The following is a 15383-nucleotide window of genomic DNA, read 5'->3' on the forward strand; positions in this document are numbered from 1 at the left end:
AACTAAGCAATCATCCTGCTATAATAGAGCATAAGACGATTTGAAGGCTTTTGATTTTAAATTTTATCTAAAGCACGTCAACTTTTTCTCCCTGACACATCTGGTGTCCTTTTATCTCCAAGTGAGCTCTCAGATTGTCTAATTAATACATCAAAACTTTAATTATATACTGTACCTTTATTGGCTTTGGTACAACTTCCTGAAAGTTTATGAAAACACTATTTTGGTGCCTGGTTGTAAGGTTTGCTTGAGATGATTCCTACTATCGATCAATAATCCGAGGTTTTAATTTTCCTAGCCAGCTTCTCTCACGCATGCACAGTGTATGAATGTGATGGGGAAGAATCAGCAGCAAATTGTTCTCTCTTACAGGAGACTGTGCTCGTTTAAGCTGTGGACACGAGCGATTTAAAGCAGCCTCACCAGGAGCTCAAAAAGGAATTCAAACAAAAACAACAAAAATAAAAACAAAAACAAAAACAAAAAACCACACACACACACACACACACGCACAAACCCCACTGTCTGCCAAGAAGCAGAAATGATTAAATAAGTAATTTCAAACCACCTTTTTAGACGAACAGGCAGTGTGTTCAGTCTTGCTTCCTGGCCACTTCCTCATGGAGGCCCCAGGTGAGGACGCAGTCTGGGACCTGGCAGATCACGTGGCCGCACCCACACCTTGCCACAGGTGCTGGGACAGACACAGCCGAGCGAGGGGCAAGGGCCCCCGAGCCAAGCTCTGAAGGCATCCTGTGTCCTCTCCTGCCCAACTCAACTGTACCCAGAGAGGTGCCTGCTGCCCAGCATGTGGGCAGCTAATGTGGTTTCTCTGTTCTGGTTCAATTACAATATTTATCCCTGGAAAGGAACATCTGTGCCTGGGAGACTTCCCCTGATACACTCTAATGCTATTTCTGTACCTATCTCTCAGATATTGGCACAAAATGTGTGATATCCACAATGCAATCAAAGGGGAACGGAAGGTCCATTTTTGAAATGTGATTTGAAAATACGATTATGAACAAGGGGTGGGCCAGACTAACAAGGGCAGAGACTTCAGAAAAAAGGTCACTGGTCCCTTTCGTTTTTTGAAAATCACACACTTTCAATTATTTTCATCACTACTGGGGTAACTGTTGTCCTTCACATCTGGCTCAAGTGACCTGAATGAATTAGATTCTGTTAACAGGTATAACCTCGTTGCTCAGATCATTTCTAGCAATAAGAGCAACGTGAAGCCATATTTAAGAAAATACAGAGTTGGAGCTAATGAGCGGTGTTTGACACACAGAGGCTCAAAGAACAAAATCAAATGGGGCTCAGGCACTAACCAGCTAGATTCTCCAAGTCTAGGAGTTATTTCCAGAGAATTAAACATTTTAAAGGCACGTTAACGCTTGGTTCATAAAGTACTTTTAACGTGACTCTAGTAGTACAATAAGTCACCTTTGAAAAGAAAATCTACTCGCCATCCTCTCAAATTGCTAGAATATTTTATTAACGGACGAGCAACACCTCAGGCTGGCCTTCTAGCTGCCATTCCAGACAGTGTTACTGGCACAGCTTAAGGGAGGCAGGTAGAATCCTGTAGATCTAGGGGATCCCTGGACGAGGGTAAGTGTGCCATTCTGGGTTGGGGAGACTGTGTGTGTGTGTGTGTGTGTGTGTGTGTGTGTGTGTGTGTCGGAACAGGTAGGTCGCTATGTTTCAGCGAGTGAAATCCAAACAGTCTCATGTGGGAGGGAACTGTCCTACTGGGAAGCAGTGAGAATTAGAGGCCCTACAAAGTAAAACACAAATGTCCCTGTAGACTCGGCCAGCAGTCAGAAGTGTCATGGCTCGGAAACATAGTAAGCCTGTGAACTTGGGCAGTTTAGGTGACCTTTCTAAGCTTCATCTGTCATCCGTACCATGGGATGAGGATAATGTGTACGCCCTGGGGTTACTGGGGAGGTTCGAGGTGCTCATGCAGGTGCCACAGTGGGCCATACTGAGCGCTCAACAAACGCTAGCCGTAAGCTGGCGTCCCAAAGGTTTCAGAGACATCTGTGTCCATCAAATCCACAAAATGTTTCTTGTCTTGAGAGGTGGCAACAGGAGGGATGATAAAGCGGAGTTGTTTTCCCAGATAACTTAGTCTTCTGGATCAAGGCAGCGTACACTAGCCTGGTGGGAATCTGCCGCTGCTGTTACCCACCGCAAACCTGGGGGGCAGCAATGGAGGGGGCTCGTGGGAGGCTCAAGCCCTCACATACAGAGAGAGATTTACCTTCCAGCCCCTGACATCAGCGGACCGTGAACAGTCTGAGGCACAGGGTGGCTGTGTAATGTCAACTGAAAAGGGGGCCCGGGGCACCCCCTGGCACCTACACAGGACTGCTGTCCCCTTCGCTGGGATCTCCTCAACCACTGGGGAGAATTAATGCTCTTGCATGTGTAGGGCACAGACCACACGGGTAGCGTATGCAGAAAACACATCTCAGAAGTTTACAAATCAGGTGAGTAGATGGGATCCTATAATTCTGCATTATGTTAAAAGGGGGAAAAAAAACCCTAAAACCTCAGGATTAGATCATGAGGATTATATTTGAATATCCAAGTAGATATGGTATAAAACATGCTTCTGTGTCCTCAAAAAGACACCGACTCCTGTTTTCTTCAAAAGGAAACTGGCCAGGTTCTAAGATATAATGGTGTCAATATTCCATAGGTGTGGTTATATGTGTGTAGGGGTATATTCACATACACTTATACTTGGATAATTTACAGGGCTAACAGGAAGAAAGAAATGTGCACACATATCCATATATTTATAAGATACTGACATTTTCAGGCCTGTGGTTACTCATTCCGTGTCATGTCAGTTGATGACTCTGCCTCCTGGTATAAAACCAACCTAGGGACTTCGATCGGACAGAAGAGACTCAGTCTGTGATCCTAAGGCTAGAGAGGCAGCGCACTCCTCAGCTAAAGAGAGAATATTCACCAGACGCAAAACTGACATTAAGATATAAATGGGAAAAAGTCTAAAATGCCTGACACGTAGTAGATGCTCAATAAATATTTGCTTGTTAGAGAATGCAATTCATGATAATATATGCTTTAATAGTCCTGTGAAAAGATATTAAGAAAACAGACAAATTTAAAAATAAATGCATTCGTGTCTAAGGGAGTAGCTAGTGGTGGTTTATGTAGCTACCAAGGACCCTATATTTTTTCTCCAAGTATTTACCGGCTTGTAACATCTTCGGGAATGTTATAGCTTCATGCTGAAAACAGGATACTTCTGTTCATCAAAGCAGGAGAGAGGGTAGCTGAGGTATCACAGGAAAATACCACTGGGAATAAACTTTCTGAGCTAAATAGCCATTAATTGGTAAGGCTGAATTTTGCAGTCATTATTTCTAACATAATCTCCATTGCTCGTGCCTGAGGACATAGCTCGCCTGCTCAGCATGACCAGGGACTGTGATCTAGCGGGAAATCCCCATGATTAGAGGGAGAGAAGAAAAGTCACTGCCCTCCCAGGTGGAGACACCGGGGTCTACCTCAGGCCAGGCTTCTTTAAGTTCTTGAAGAAAACAAACGTGCTTTCGGTTTTCAACTGGACCAAAAGCTCTGGGAGGGGATCACAAGCAGCAGCTACAAGTAAATGTGTCTAGTAGAAGACCGGTTTAGCTTTCCACGTACCGTAAACATACAGCATATAATCCGAGTGAGCTTTCCCCACTATGTTAGAGGCTTCACAGCGGTATGTACCATTATCTGTTTTGTTTAGGTTATTGATGAACAGGTTGGGCCCGGACAGGACGGCGTGCTGAGGCATTTCATCATCGACTCTAACCCAGGTCACCATCACCGGCCTGCAGAGGAAAGAGGACGAACACAGGCTGCTTCATTATCTCCCACCAAGACATGGGCATCGGCTTCCCACCCACGCATTACAGGAGTCACATGTAGGGTGACACGATTAAGGACATGTTTTAAGTTCACAAAATTACAGCTGTGAGTAATTGGAATTACTAAGTCTGTTTGGAATAGACTTTAAAAAAAAAAACCAAAACATTATCAGGTGTTGAAAAACTTTCAACAGACCATAAGCAGGAGTCTCATTATTTCCAATTCATCTTTAACAAATCAGTAAATAAACCAATGCACCCTATTTTTATGCCCTGCTGCGTGGTTTCACACCAATTCAAACAGGACAGAGCTCACCCATCGTTAATCATCTCATTAATTAGGGGGAAAACAGCAAATTCTTGGCTAGTGATACATGCATTACTCTGACGGTTACTAATACACCAAGACTCTTGCTTTAGAAGCCGCTTGTGATATTTAAAGGGATTTCAAGTTTCACAAAAAAAAACCAGACTTTTACATCTGAATGCTGCTTTCTTTTGACCTCTGCTGTTGGAAAAACCACCTCTATTCATTCGGGAAATGTGCAATCATTTCTTTTCCCCTTAACCCCTACCCATAACCTGCCTCCCCCAACCCAGTCCACCTTATCTATGTGTTCCTCTGCAAAATGCCTTGCTTTCCTGGCTCTCCGAGTCCCACATGCTGTCACCCTCTCCCTCTCTGCATGCACCTGCAAGCCCTGAGGCTCAAGGGCAAGGCTTCTGGGTCCGGGTCAGTCACTGAGGGGCGCATCTCCACATGGGCTCCTTATGGCACTTGCTCAGAGGCACGTTTGTTTTAGGGATTTAAAGTACCACGTTTGTGTCCATCAGGGAAAAGCAAATTTCACAAGATGCTCCAGAGCCAAAATTGCACACGCACCAAGTATCTTTCAAACTCACGGAATCTAAAACGTGCGTTCTCCAAGGCGGCTCCCTCAACCTCGTGTGACATCGGGGCCACTTGGATGATTGTGCCTGAAACTCTCATTTTAAAGGAAGGGCAGCAGAGATGCGGGCACAGAAGTAACTTCCTGTCGGTCCCCACGGCTACCTCCAGGAGCGGCGGCGACAGGACCAAAGACCCATTGCTTAATGATGAGCGAACACCCAAGTTAGCCCTGTCGAGTAGCATTCCAGTTTTCAAATGGGATGTGAAGTTACAATTTTTCTTTAATTACACATGGGTTTGTCATCACAACCCAGTAAATTATTTAAAAATTAGTCCTACATATGTGCTCCTTGCAGGAAATGGCAAACGGGTCTGCCTAGCAATCAGATCTCATGTCCTGCTGCTTGACAGCTGAAACAATCAGTGGGGGTAAGTGCTGAGAATATTCACAACATTTAATGGCAAGTTAAATTACCATTTTTATTGTATGCAATTTCTTGAGAAAATAAATAGGTAATATGCTAGAAGGGATCGCAGCAGACTAGTGCGTGCTTGCTCACACAACCATACACCCGTTCCGATCTGAGAGGAACAAATACCCTCTCTGCCATAAATGTCCTGAAGGAAACATGTAATTTACTGTCCCCGTGGCACATTCAATTGAACACAGTACCTTCTTCACGGGAAAAAAACCACAGAAACAAAATAGAGTTTAGCAAAGCCATATACCGTAAATGTGGTTAATACGGCTGAATATAGGTATTCCAAGTGGCGAGGGGTCTGGGAGAATTTCTTTTTCTCCAACGGATTCTTTTTTTTTCCTTTTTTTTGAGGCAAGCAAGGTAAGCCACTAACCAGGGCATATCCAAACAGTTGACAAAAAGAAAGATCTGCATCTTTTGCCGTGTTCCAAGGAGAAAAAGATCGCTCCGCCAAAGCTTGAAGGGTTTCAAACCAAGTAACTTGGCAACACCAGAGGAAAAGCCAAACAGAACCAAGACCGCCTCCTACTTCCTAAAGGTCATCTTTAAAGCTGCACATGGTGTGAGGACAGACAGAAGCAGATTCTAGTCCGAAGAGAGGGAAGCCCGACACAGGGAGGGGTGAAGTGGGAGAGAGCGGATGGCAGCCTCCGTCTGGCTCCCCGGTCCCTAGTCAGAGATCACGCCTTAGCGGTAACGGGGACAGTGCTTTCCAGAGATCTCGGGGAAGCTTCCTTAAGATGCTCAGAGCATGAAAACTGTGATAGTCAGGCTGGTTAATAAAAACTCTGAGGGAAAAAAAATCATACCACAGGGACAGCAGAGGGAGCTCAATGCTGTTTTGTTTTGTTTTGTTTTGTTTTGCTGGGGACCGCTCAAAGTTCGAGGGCTTATTATCTCGACACTGACTTGTTCCATTTTAGGATTCCGTGGATTGTTTTTTCTGTAAGAAACGGTTAAAGACAATCTTCACTCTCCTAGAAAGAGGAGATTCTCTCCTCTCCCCATGCAAAACTGGATGGATGTCTAAAGCGGCCCCACTACATGGCTTTTTTCCTGTATTAGTGATGAGATACAGCGGTTTCCCTAATTCACTTTCATTCATTCGGCAGGGAAGCAGCTTCCTTGTGCTTTTCCATAAAATAAGAACGTTAGTAGGTTCTTTCTCTTCTGCAATGGCGTACATACATTCCTTGAGAAAAAGCTCTGGGACCATTCCTTACTAACAAAAATATTTCTAGGAGTCACTTTTCTTTGAGGGAAGGAGAAGCAAAATTCAAGGTAGGGCAAATTCATTTTCCAACGGCTGGCCCTAATCACAGCGGCTTAATTTAAGTCTGAAAACCATCTTTCCAGGAGCTTAGACATTAACACAGAAGGTAGCAGATTCATCATGAGATTGTGGGCATACTAAAAATTATTAGGATTATTTTTTGTGAGAGGAGATAGTTCTGACAATCATGTTGATGATAATAAAATAGAATTAGCTGAGATTTCAATCTTAGCTGGCATTTCATTTTTCTCCCAATCCTGACCATTAAGAACCAACCACAGGTATTTATTCCCCTTTTCACTGAATATTCCTTAGTGCTTGAAATATCTCTCATCCTTTACAGCAGGAGACAAGTGACAGGCTGGTGACTTGTGAACGCACATTTCCGTGTTGTGACATTTACTGCTCATGACCCTCTGCCAACCTTGGCCTTCAGAACTTACTGGGGCTTCCCGATGGCTTCGCATGTTAACTCGAGCGCATCCCCTTCCCGGGTTAGGCCTTGTAGAGGGTAAGTCATCTGAATATGCACTTGAGGCTTATCTGTGTGACAACAACACAAAGTACCATGTTTAGCAAATGATATCAGGCAAAAAATCAGACTTGCATGCTGCCACAAACCCATACCACCAGCCCACAAACCCATATCACTCCCTCTCTCCCCATCCTCATGCCTGCACTAACAGCCTCCCAATTAGTTAGTAATCCTGGCATTTGCTCAAATTAAATTGACTAATAACTCCAAGGAGTGAACCGCGAACAGATAAGAGATTCATAAGCTAACTGCGCCACATCAAACATTTCCTGTGAAATACATTCTGTTACATTGAAGTTTATCTCCAAACTCACTCAAGCTAAAGGAAATTCATTTGCCTTCATGCTGAGGTGAAGCCACAGATATTTGTGGTGCTCAGAATTGATACATTTTATCATATATCATATATTACTATGTGACAATATGTTGTGACAAGGCATATTAATAAGTTCACCTCTTCCATGCTCTAGATTTCAAATGGGAAAGGCTAAACTTCTGAATTCCACTCAAATGGCTTTGAGAATAAAGAAATGGGAGGTTCTGGTGGTCCCAACGAAACTCTGTGATGTCTCAATGTCTATACACGAGAAGGAAGGAAGCAGACAGGTACTGAGGGCCTGGCTCTGGTAGGAACTGTCATTGGTAGTGGAATAAGCCCAGTTTTAGGGATCAGAACACTGATACTCAGAGGATGAAGTAGCCAGTCCAAGGTCATGGAGATAACTTAACGAGAGGCAACCCTGCGAATGTTGGGATTTCTGGTTCAAAAGTGTATTTCCCAGTGGCAATCCATAATTAAAACCAAGTATAGCTTCTGAAGGCAGTCAAGTACTCAGCCAGGTGACACAGGTGTTCTTATTATCCACTGGCTACTTAAAACCCATGTTTGGAGTTTGCGGGGGTTTGGGTCCAAGGGATGAATGGTGGGAGGTGTGGGGCATAGGGAGGGAACCAGAAGGGATTGGGATTAATTTAGAAACACATACAAATACATTTACAAATAAAACCTGAAAGGAACTGGGAGACTTTTTTTTTTCTCTGCTGAACTAACAAGCTATTAATTCCTAAATCAGTTTTCTCATTTAATGCAGCGGTTCTATAAATGTGTATTTTTGGAAACGTACCCAAGAGTAACAAATGTAAGAGGGCAAGACATCACTTGGCTGAAAGGTCAAAACAATTTCCATAACTTTACTTTCTCAGACAATCACACCACCTAAACAACAGCCCCTTGGCCTTTTACAAGCAGTGCTTAGCTCATTAACATTCATCCTATGGACTGCGAGGGAAATCAGAAATATGGCAGGGCTCAACTGATCTCAACCTGTACACGGCTAAAACAAGCTGCACGAGGGGGTCCTCTCGGGAGACAGCTGCCTTCCAGACACATTGGTACAGTCTCGCTCTCATCACAGATCTTTCTGTCTCTGAAAACCGCGTGGCATTCAAAACCTTTCAGGAGCGTCTTCTTGTTCACCAGTGTGCACTGCACACTGTGAATGGGTAACCCTTGCTGGGAAGCTAAGCCAGTTGCCCAAGGGACATAAGTTAACAGGCCCGAAAGCTCCAGCTGACCCTTGCAGAGTAACACAGTTCTATTCTTGGACTTGCTGGCAAAGGGAACGTTCGAGAGCAAAATGGCATGGAGGTGTCCAGGGACTGGTCATGGGTTGGGAAAGTCATCACTAAAGAGAGGCAGAAACAGACAGGATAAACACGATGACCTTGAATGAGGACTGGCTTGCTGGGTAGAAGCAAGAGCTGTGGGCCACCCTCCTTGGAGAGCTCTAGACTATAGCTTACGCTAAATACAACCATTGGGTGACATACTCGAGTCTATTATTTTTGGTGGTATAACACATCAACACAGAGCTGGCTGGTGAAGCTTATTACAAACACAAGATACAAATAAATAAATTAAATAAGTAGGTAAGTAAGTAAATAAAGCAAGCAACAGGAGAAGGTTATGTTACTGAAAACACCAACAGCCAGACCCGCTCCCTTAAATTTCACATTCAGAAACAGGAGCACTTAATGGGGTTCCTGGTCAGGAAACCTCTGTCATTCTTACCTAGGAACCATTCTGGGTGAGGCTAAATTTAAAGCCCAAAATCTGGGCTGAAATGTAACATTTGCTTATAGGTTAATCTCTGATCCACAGAAGGACTACATTTTCCATGCTCTGCTGACTTCCGCCCATTAATTACGGAGAAGCAGGATGCCTGCTGGCCTATGTGGAAGGTTTTTTCGTTTTTTTTCCCCCTTGTGTAATTTACAAGCAAACAGAGAGGGTATATTTTTCAGCACAGTGCACTAAGGGTTTTACGTGCTCAACTTCCATTAATAATAAAGAGAGTGTTGCAAATCTAATCCACTCTTGCCTCTCTTCAGTACCACAGACTTCTAGTTAAATGCTTTTTTTATGTTACTAATGGCTGTTTCCCAGTTGCCAATTACTCACAGAAATTAGGAAGAGCAAGCTAAGGATCTGCTGTACCTGGAACTTATATTTAAAAAAAAATCCTACTAAGCCATAGAAAATGCACCTTCAATTTTGATAACGGATTTTCCCAATTTACTCCTCAGGTTCCTGGAGAAACATCTACCATCTACTCATGGGTACCACTGCCAGTTACCTTAATAGCTGGCTGAGAAGGTAAACATTAATCTTGTTTGTATTATACAGAAAAATGTCCTCCTCTATTGACACCTGCAGTATTTATATGCATATTATCTGACTGTGGGGCAGCTGAGCCATCTTCATACCCAGCCCACGAACCACACAGGTGATCTATGTGCCAAGATCCATCCCCTTCTTTTGCCCTGAAAGAGGAACCCATCTACGCTCAACAGGTGGCCCAGACACCCCGGGATTCCACTGGCACCTCTAGAACTCAGGGAGGTTGAATTTTCCCAGGAAGATCCTGACTACAATGTGAGTATGTCAAAATCCTGCACAATCCAGATGGCTGGCTGAATAGCCCAAAGCTCATCATTTATATTTTAATTATGTTCATAAATCAAACGTTATAACCCACCAAAGCTTTTCTGAGATAGACCCAGACTCCAAGATTTATTTGTAAGTAATGAGGTAAGGCCCAGTACATTTTCTGGGTGATCATTTTACGCCTCGGCTGGTGTTGTAAGGCACAAGGCTACAAGCCAGAGGACACTTTCTACCCAAGTGCCATAACTGCCTAGAAATGTATCGCTCAGAAGGGCTTAATGTCATTATAAAATGGAACTGCTATATAAAAATAAGAAAAATAGTTAGGTCTGTGCACTTACTTTGAGTCAGTAGAAAATTACAGTTATAGAGATGGCATCACCAACAGCCAATCAATTAGGTCGAGGGATTTGAGGTTTTCATAATACACTGTAATTTTTTAAAAACCCTATAAAAGACATTTAGCAAGACTCTTATAGCAGACACAATTCATTCATTAGTCAAAGTCACACAGAGGGTTAAATGCCAGGAGGCTTTGGGTCACACTGCAAGAGCAACCAATTAAAAAAATAATATTAGAAAGACATTCCAATTTGATGAGACTTTTCTTTAAATGTACTTTGCTCTCTCTATAAAGGGAAAAATATATATAAAAGGAAACTCTTAAAGAGGTTAAGAACGGCTTGCTGGCAGATTACAATTGATTTCATGCCAGTCTGACCTTGCACCACGTTCTATGATCTTTCCAGAAGATGAAGCTCGAGACTCTGTAACCTGTATTCACTTTCCTATGTAAATGAAAAGTCATCGTCTCCTTCTCTCTAGATCACAACACTAACGTAGCAGGTTTTCAAAATTATTTATTAAAAAAATAAATAAATAAAAGGGTACTTTGCAGTTTCCTTTTGCCTGGGATGTCATCCTTCCCATGTACCAGGTAAGAGTACAGCTGAGGCATGCGGAAGATGCCTGATATCCCAGCACAAGACTTATTACCCCAGGGGCTCCTGACACCCCCCCCACCCCAAGAATTTCTAAATCAGGGAATGTAGGCATCCAATGTCCTTTGATGCACTAAGTGCAACCAGGCCCAAGGGCTTGGGTGCAAATTTGCTCCTGTGACTGCATTCGGGACACAGGCTCTTCATGGCCCTTACTTAGATTCTGTCTAATTTCCGAAAATCCGTGAGAACGGGACTGGATGCCTGCGGAGCAGATGCTAATGCTCTCAGGGCCTCGACCAGGGAGAACTCAAGGGCAGCAAGTGCCCAGACGTATCAGAATGGCTGGGAGAAGTCTGGGTCAGCGCCTGCACATTCAGGTGGGGAGGCCTCAACTGAAGGGGCTTTGTCAATCGTGGAGGATTACTGCAGTTAGGAGGAGCACGACCATGCAAAGATTAACCTGAGATTTGGTGAGTATTAGGGGTTTTCTGGAGCTCGAGGCAAGGCTCAGCCCCCACGATACGGCTGCCCGGATTGCCAGGAGAGGCCAGCTTTGCACCGAAGGAAGACAGTGTCCGGTAGCAGGAGGTGACGGGGTGGGGTTCGAGAACAGTCACACCGAGCTTTCAGAGGACTTCCACATCTTGCAAAAGGTTTGCTTTCTAATGTCATGACACATTCATGAATAATTCTCACTGCCATTTATTATGTTTGTTTGCAAGGTGAAGGACCTCCTGCTGTTGCATCTGTGGAAGGAATTGGAGCACTACAACTGCGCCCCAGGAGGACGGCGCTATTAGGAGTGGGAGGAGTCAAACGTGGTGGGAGATGTGGGACCAACAAGCATGTGCCACATCACTGCAGCAGAATGCAATTCCTGCCTGTTGCAACGAGTAGTTTTGTGGAGACTGAAAAGCAAATTTTATGCTGTGATGTTGCGACAGAAAATTATGTTTCCGGTGCTTTTTGAAATGGGTGGCACACTCATATACTCTTCCCTATCTTTGAGAAATCTAAAATCAGAAAGTGAACGCTGGATGGGAAAAGCCTTACAGCATGATTTTCTCCATAGGAAAGTCAGCTCTGTAAGAACAAAAGTTTTGAGTCTTTTGTATCCTGGCGCCCGGCACATGCAGTAGGCCCTCAATACTTGCTTACCAAGTGAATGAATGCATGAGAAGCTGGAGAAATACCAGGGCGTGGACTTTTACTCCACGCTCTGCTACTGACTCAAAAAAAAAAAAAAAAAAAAAAAAAAATCAGCTCATGAATACATCTTAACCTTGTTAAAAGATAAACTGGGCACAGTAACATTTTTGAGAGTTTATTTGAAAATCCATGATTTGAATAGGGCAACACCACACTGAAAATGCTCCAGCCACAGGAGCTAGGGGAAAGGTTTTTACAGAGAAGACAGGGAAGGAAAGCAGGGCCATTATTTGATTGGCTGTGGCTTAAGCAGTTGCCTTATTTGGGGAAAGCCTAGTTGGCTGTTCGTGATTGGTGGTGGCTTCAGTTTCATTTTCTTGGGAGCCTGGGGACTTTGGTTGAGGTTTTCCTTTGCTCCTGTGGGCTCCCCAAGGCATGAGAGTTACTCCAATCTCACGGCCTCCCTGTTGAATCACTTCAACAGCCCTTAGCACAAAATATAATTGTATTATTCTTCTGGAAGGTCAATCCAGCTCCCAAAATTTGAGGTTCAGCCCAGGTGTTCTGATTTACATGCTTCCCTTTCACTACACATTTATTTAGCATTTCTGGTGTATCTCTAAGGTGGGATCTTCGGGGAAATCATAAAGGATGTTGTCTGACCACTCGTTTTCGATTTTCGGATTTTAACTTCACAACCATTTAACCTTCCACAGAACTGAAATGTGACCTTGAGTTAAAAACCATGAGAAGACTCCTTTCACAGTGGAAATGCTCAATGTCCACAGCCACAGAGACATACCTTCCCCAAATACAACAGGTCAGACAGTGAGATGTGGACCGAGCGTCCTTAGTAAGAGGCCTCCATCTGCCAAGTTGCCTTGAGGAGGCAGAGGTGGTGGCTTTCTCTTGAGACCGGTCACGTCACTCAAATCTTGCTCATAACAGACCTGGCCCGAAACTTACTCTTTGTTTTTTGAGTATTGGTCCCTCACCTCCTGCCCCCTCTGGTGCTGCAACATGCTCCATGAACAAGCTCCAGAGTATTTTAATAATATCAGGACTGTGGCCCCGCCCCTGCCCTGTGATCACCCAACAAATGACAGCTCAAACAGTCATTTGAGTCCGGGAGTCTCCATGAGGAATAACAAATACCAAAATAACTTCCCCGAAACTCAATTCGTTGCTTTAAAAAAAATAAAAGGAAGGGAGAGTGGGAGGAAGAAGGGATTCTGTTCAAAGGCGAGCCTGGAGATCAGAGAGAAACAGGCCAAATCGGGGGAACGCCAGCTATTATGCTTTGAAGAATATAATCTGGGAACAGAAATGATGGGGGGAGGATGGATACAGGAGCCGCTCTGGGAAACGAGGTTTTATCCTCCACTCCAAGCAGGAAAGCTTTTCCTATTTCCAGGTTTTTCTCCCTCCTTCACTGCAGGGCACTGTCGGTCCCAGAGAAACATTTATTTTGGCATAGATTGAGAACAGGTTTTGATCATCCCCTCAATGACCAATTTTCCCCCAGTTGAGGGAAAGAAAGGAGAAATCCAGTCTTCTCCGGACCCTAGGTGAACAGGAAAATGGATTTACAAAATATCTGCCTATATGGAGTCAATAAAACTCATTTTGAAAATGATGCCTACGTACACCATTAACCATCAGATGATAATTGGAGAAGGGAAGGTATTCAAACATCCATTTCTAGAGTCTGTGTTTTTTCATTCTCCCTTTCAAAACTCATCTCAATTTCTCATTCTCTCTCTCTTTTTTGAACAAATATGCACACACACAAAACCCTCACAAGATGAGGATTTTTGCAAACCATTTCAAAGAAGCAAGGCTGTGATGGGGGGAAGCAAAAGACACAGAGCAGCCATCCAAGAGCTTCGGATTCACCTCAGTCCAGAGTGAGGCTTTTCCCACTTTGCACAGCGATCTGAATTTCATACTGAGGGTCACAGCTCTTCTTTGAATTCCCAGCTTACGTCGCTATGTGTTGCCACCTTGATGCTATTTAAACAGTTTTCTTTTAACGCGCAGACAGTGAACTGTTCTCCTTTAAACAGGCTTTTATTTGACAGGAGTACGTTCCTTCAGATCTGAAACTCCACTAACCGCGCTACGATTGTACCACGCTCCGCTATAATCAACCATGTTGTAAATGTGAGCAACGCCACGCACACAGACATGTGGAAGGAAAAAAAAAAAAAAAAACGCACAGAAGGAATTTAGGGTCATCGAGCTCAGAACATTAAAAGGCAAAACTGTCCTCTGCCTAACATCTAAGGCGGGAGAGCTTTGAATTCCAGCTTCCGCGCACAATTATTTTCTGTTTTAAACACTGAGCTGTGTGTTGCTGCTCCCGTAGCCTTGCTGAGCCTCACAATGAAAGCCAGAAAACTAAGAGGCCTACTGTATGTTCTTCATTCCCAGCAACGTTCCTATGAGAAAACCTTATTAATGAGCTTGCAAACGAGCACCCAATAGGGAAATGTCACAAACAAGAGCGGCTAATGCCCCAGAAAATCAAATAACTGAACACTTGGCTGATTGTGGTGCCTTTCATATTTATAATAAAAAGAGGGGGGGGCTTTAATTCACTAATTCTGAAGGGGTCAACACCTTGCTGAACGAAACAACTCATTTATTCATGTTCAGAAATCTCCAGATGATAAATTACATTGATGTTAATCACTTCAATGCATACCACACAATTAATATCTGTACTCACCACGAACTTAAAGATTATTAAAAGTATGACAGCATACACATCTGGCTGATTTTTCACATAATTGGGCACAACAATTTCTCCTGGTACCACAAATAAGGGTCCTAACAAACAAACACTGCAAAATTCTGTGTTCAATTAATTAGGACTTAAATCCACAAGACAAAAGCATTTCCAAGTTATAGTTCAAGCCTTGTCTTCTAGGCAATATGGCAGCTCTCCAGTTTACCTCTCCTCCTTTCCCCGTCAGATTTAAAGTAAGCTGTTCAACAATACACAATGTAGGTCTTCACTATTTCCTTTTTAAAAAATATCTTCTTAAAAGAACGTAGTTTACGGGCGCCTGGGTGGCTCAGTCGTTAAGCGTCTGCCTTCAGCTCAGGTCATGATCTCAGGGTCCTGGGATCGAGCCCCACATCGGGCTCCCTGCTCAGCGGGAAGCCTGCTTCTCCCTCTCCCACTCCCCCTGCTTGTGTTCCCTCTCTCGCTGTGTCTCTCTCTGTCAAATAAATAAATAAAATTTTTAAAAAA

General features: G+C 43.7%; 1 protein-coding gene across 5 annotated transcripts in view; it reads right to left on the reverse strand.

Annotated features, from left to right (window-relative positions):
* CADM1 (cell adhesion molecule 1) overlaps positions 1-15383 on the reverse strand; it is a 318338-nt gene that overhangs the window by 35180 nt on the left and 267775 nt on the right. For all 5 annotated transcript variants that reach the window (XM_032427714.1, XM_032427713.1, XM_032427712.1 and 2 more), the window contains exons 6-7: positions 6993-7092; positions 3694-3866 (exon numbers count right to left, since the gene is read on the reverse strand). In XM_032427714.1, the coding sequence (XP_032283605.1) occupies positions 3694-3866; positions 6993-7092 (273 nt within the window). The remainder of the gene's footprint in view (positions 1-3693; positions 3867-6992; positions 7093-15383) is intronic.

This window comes from Phoca vitulina, unplaced genomic scaffold, assembly GCF_004348235.1.
Source record: "Phoca vitulina isolate PV1807 unplaced genomic scaffold, GSC_HSeal_1.0 scaffold38, whole genome shotgun sequence".
Lineage (NCBI taxonomy): Eukaryota > Metazoa > Chordata > Mammalia > Carnivora > Phocidae > Phoca > Phoca vitulina.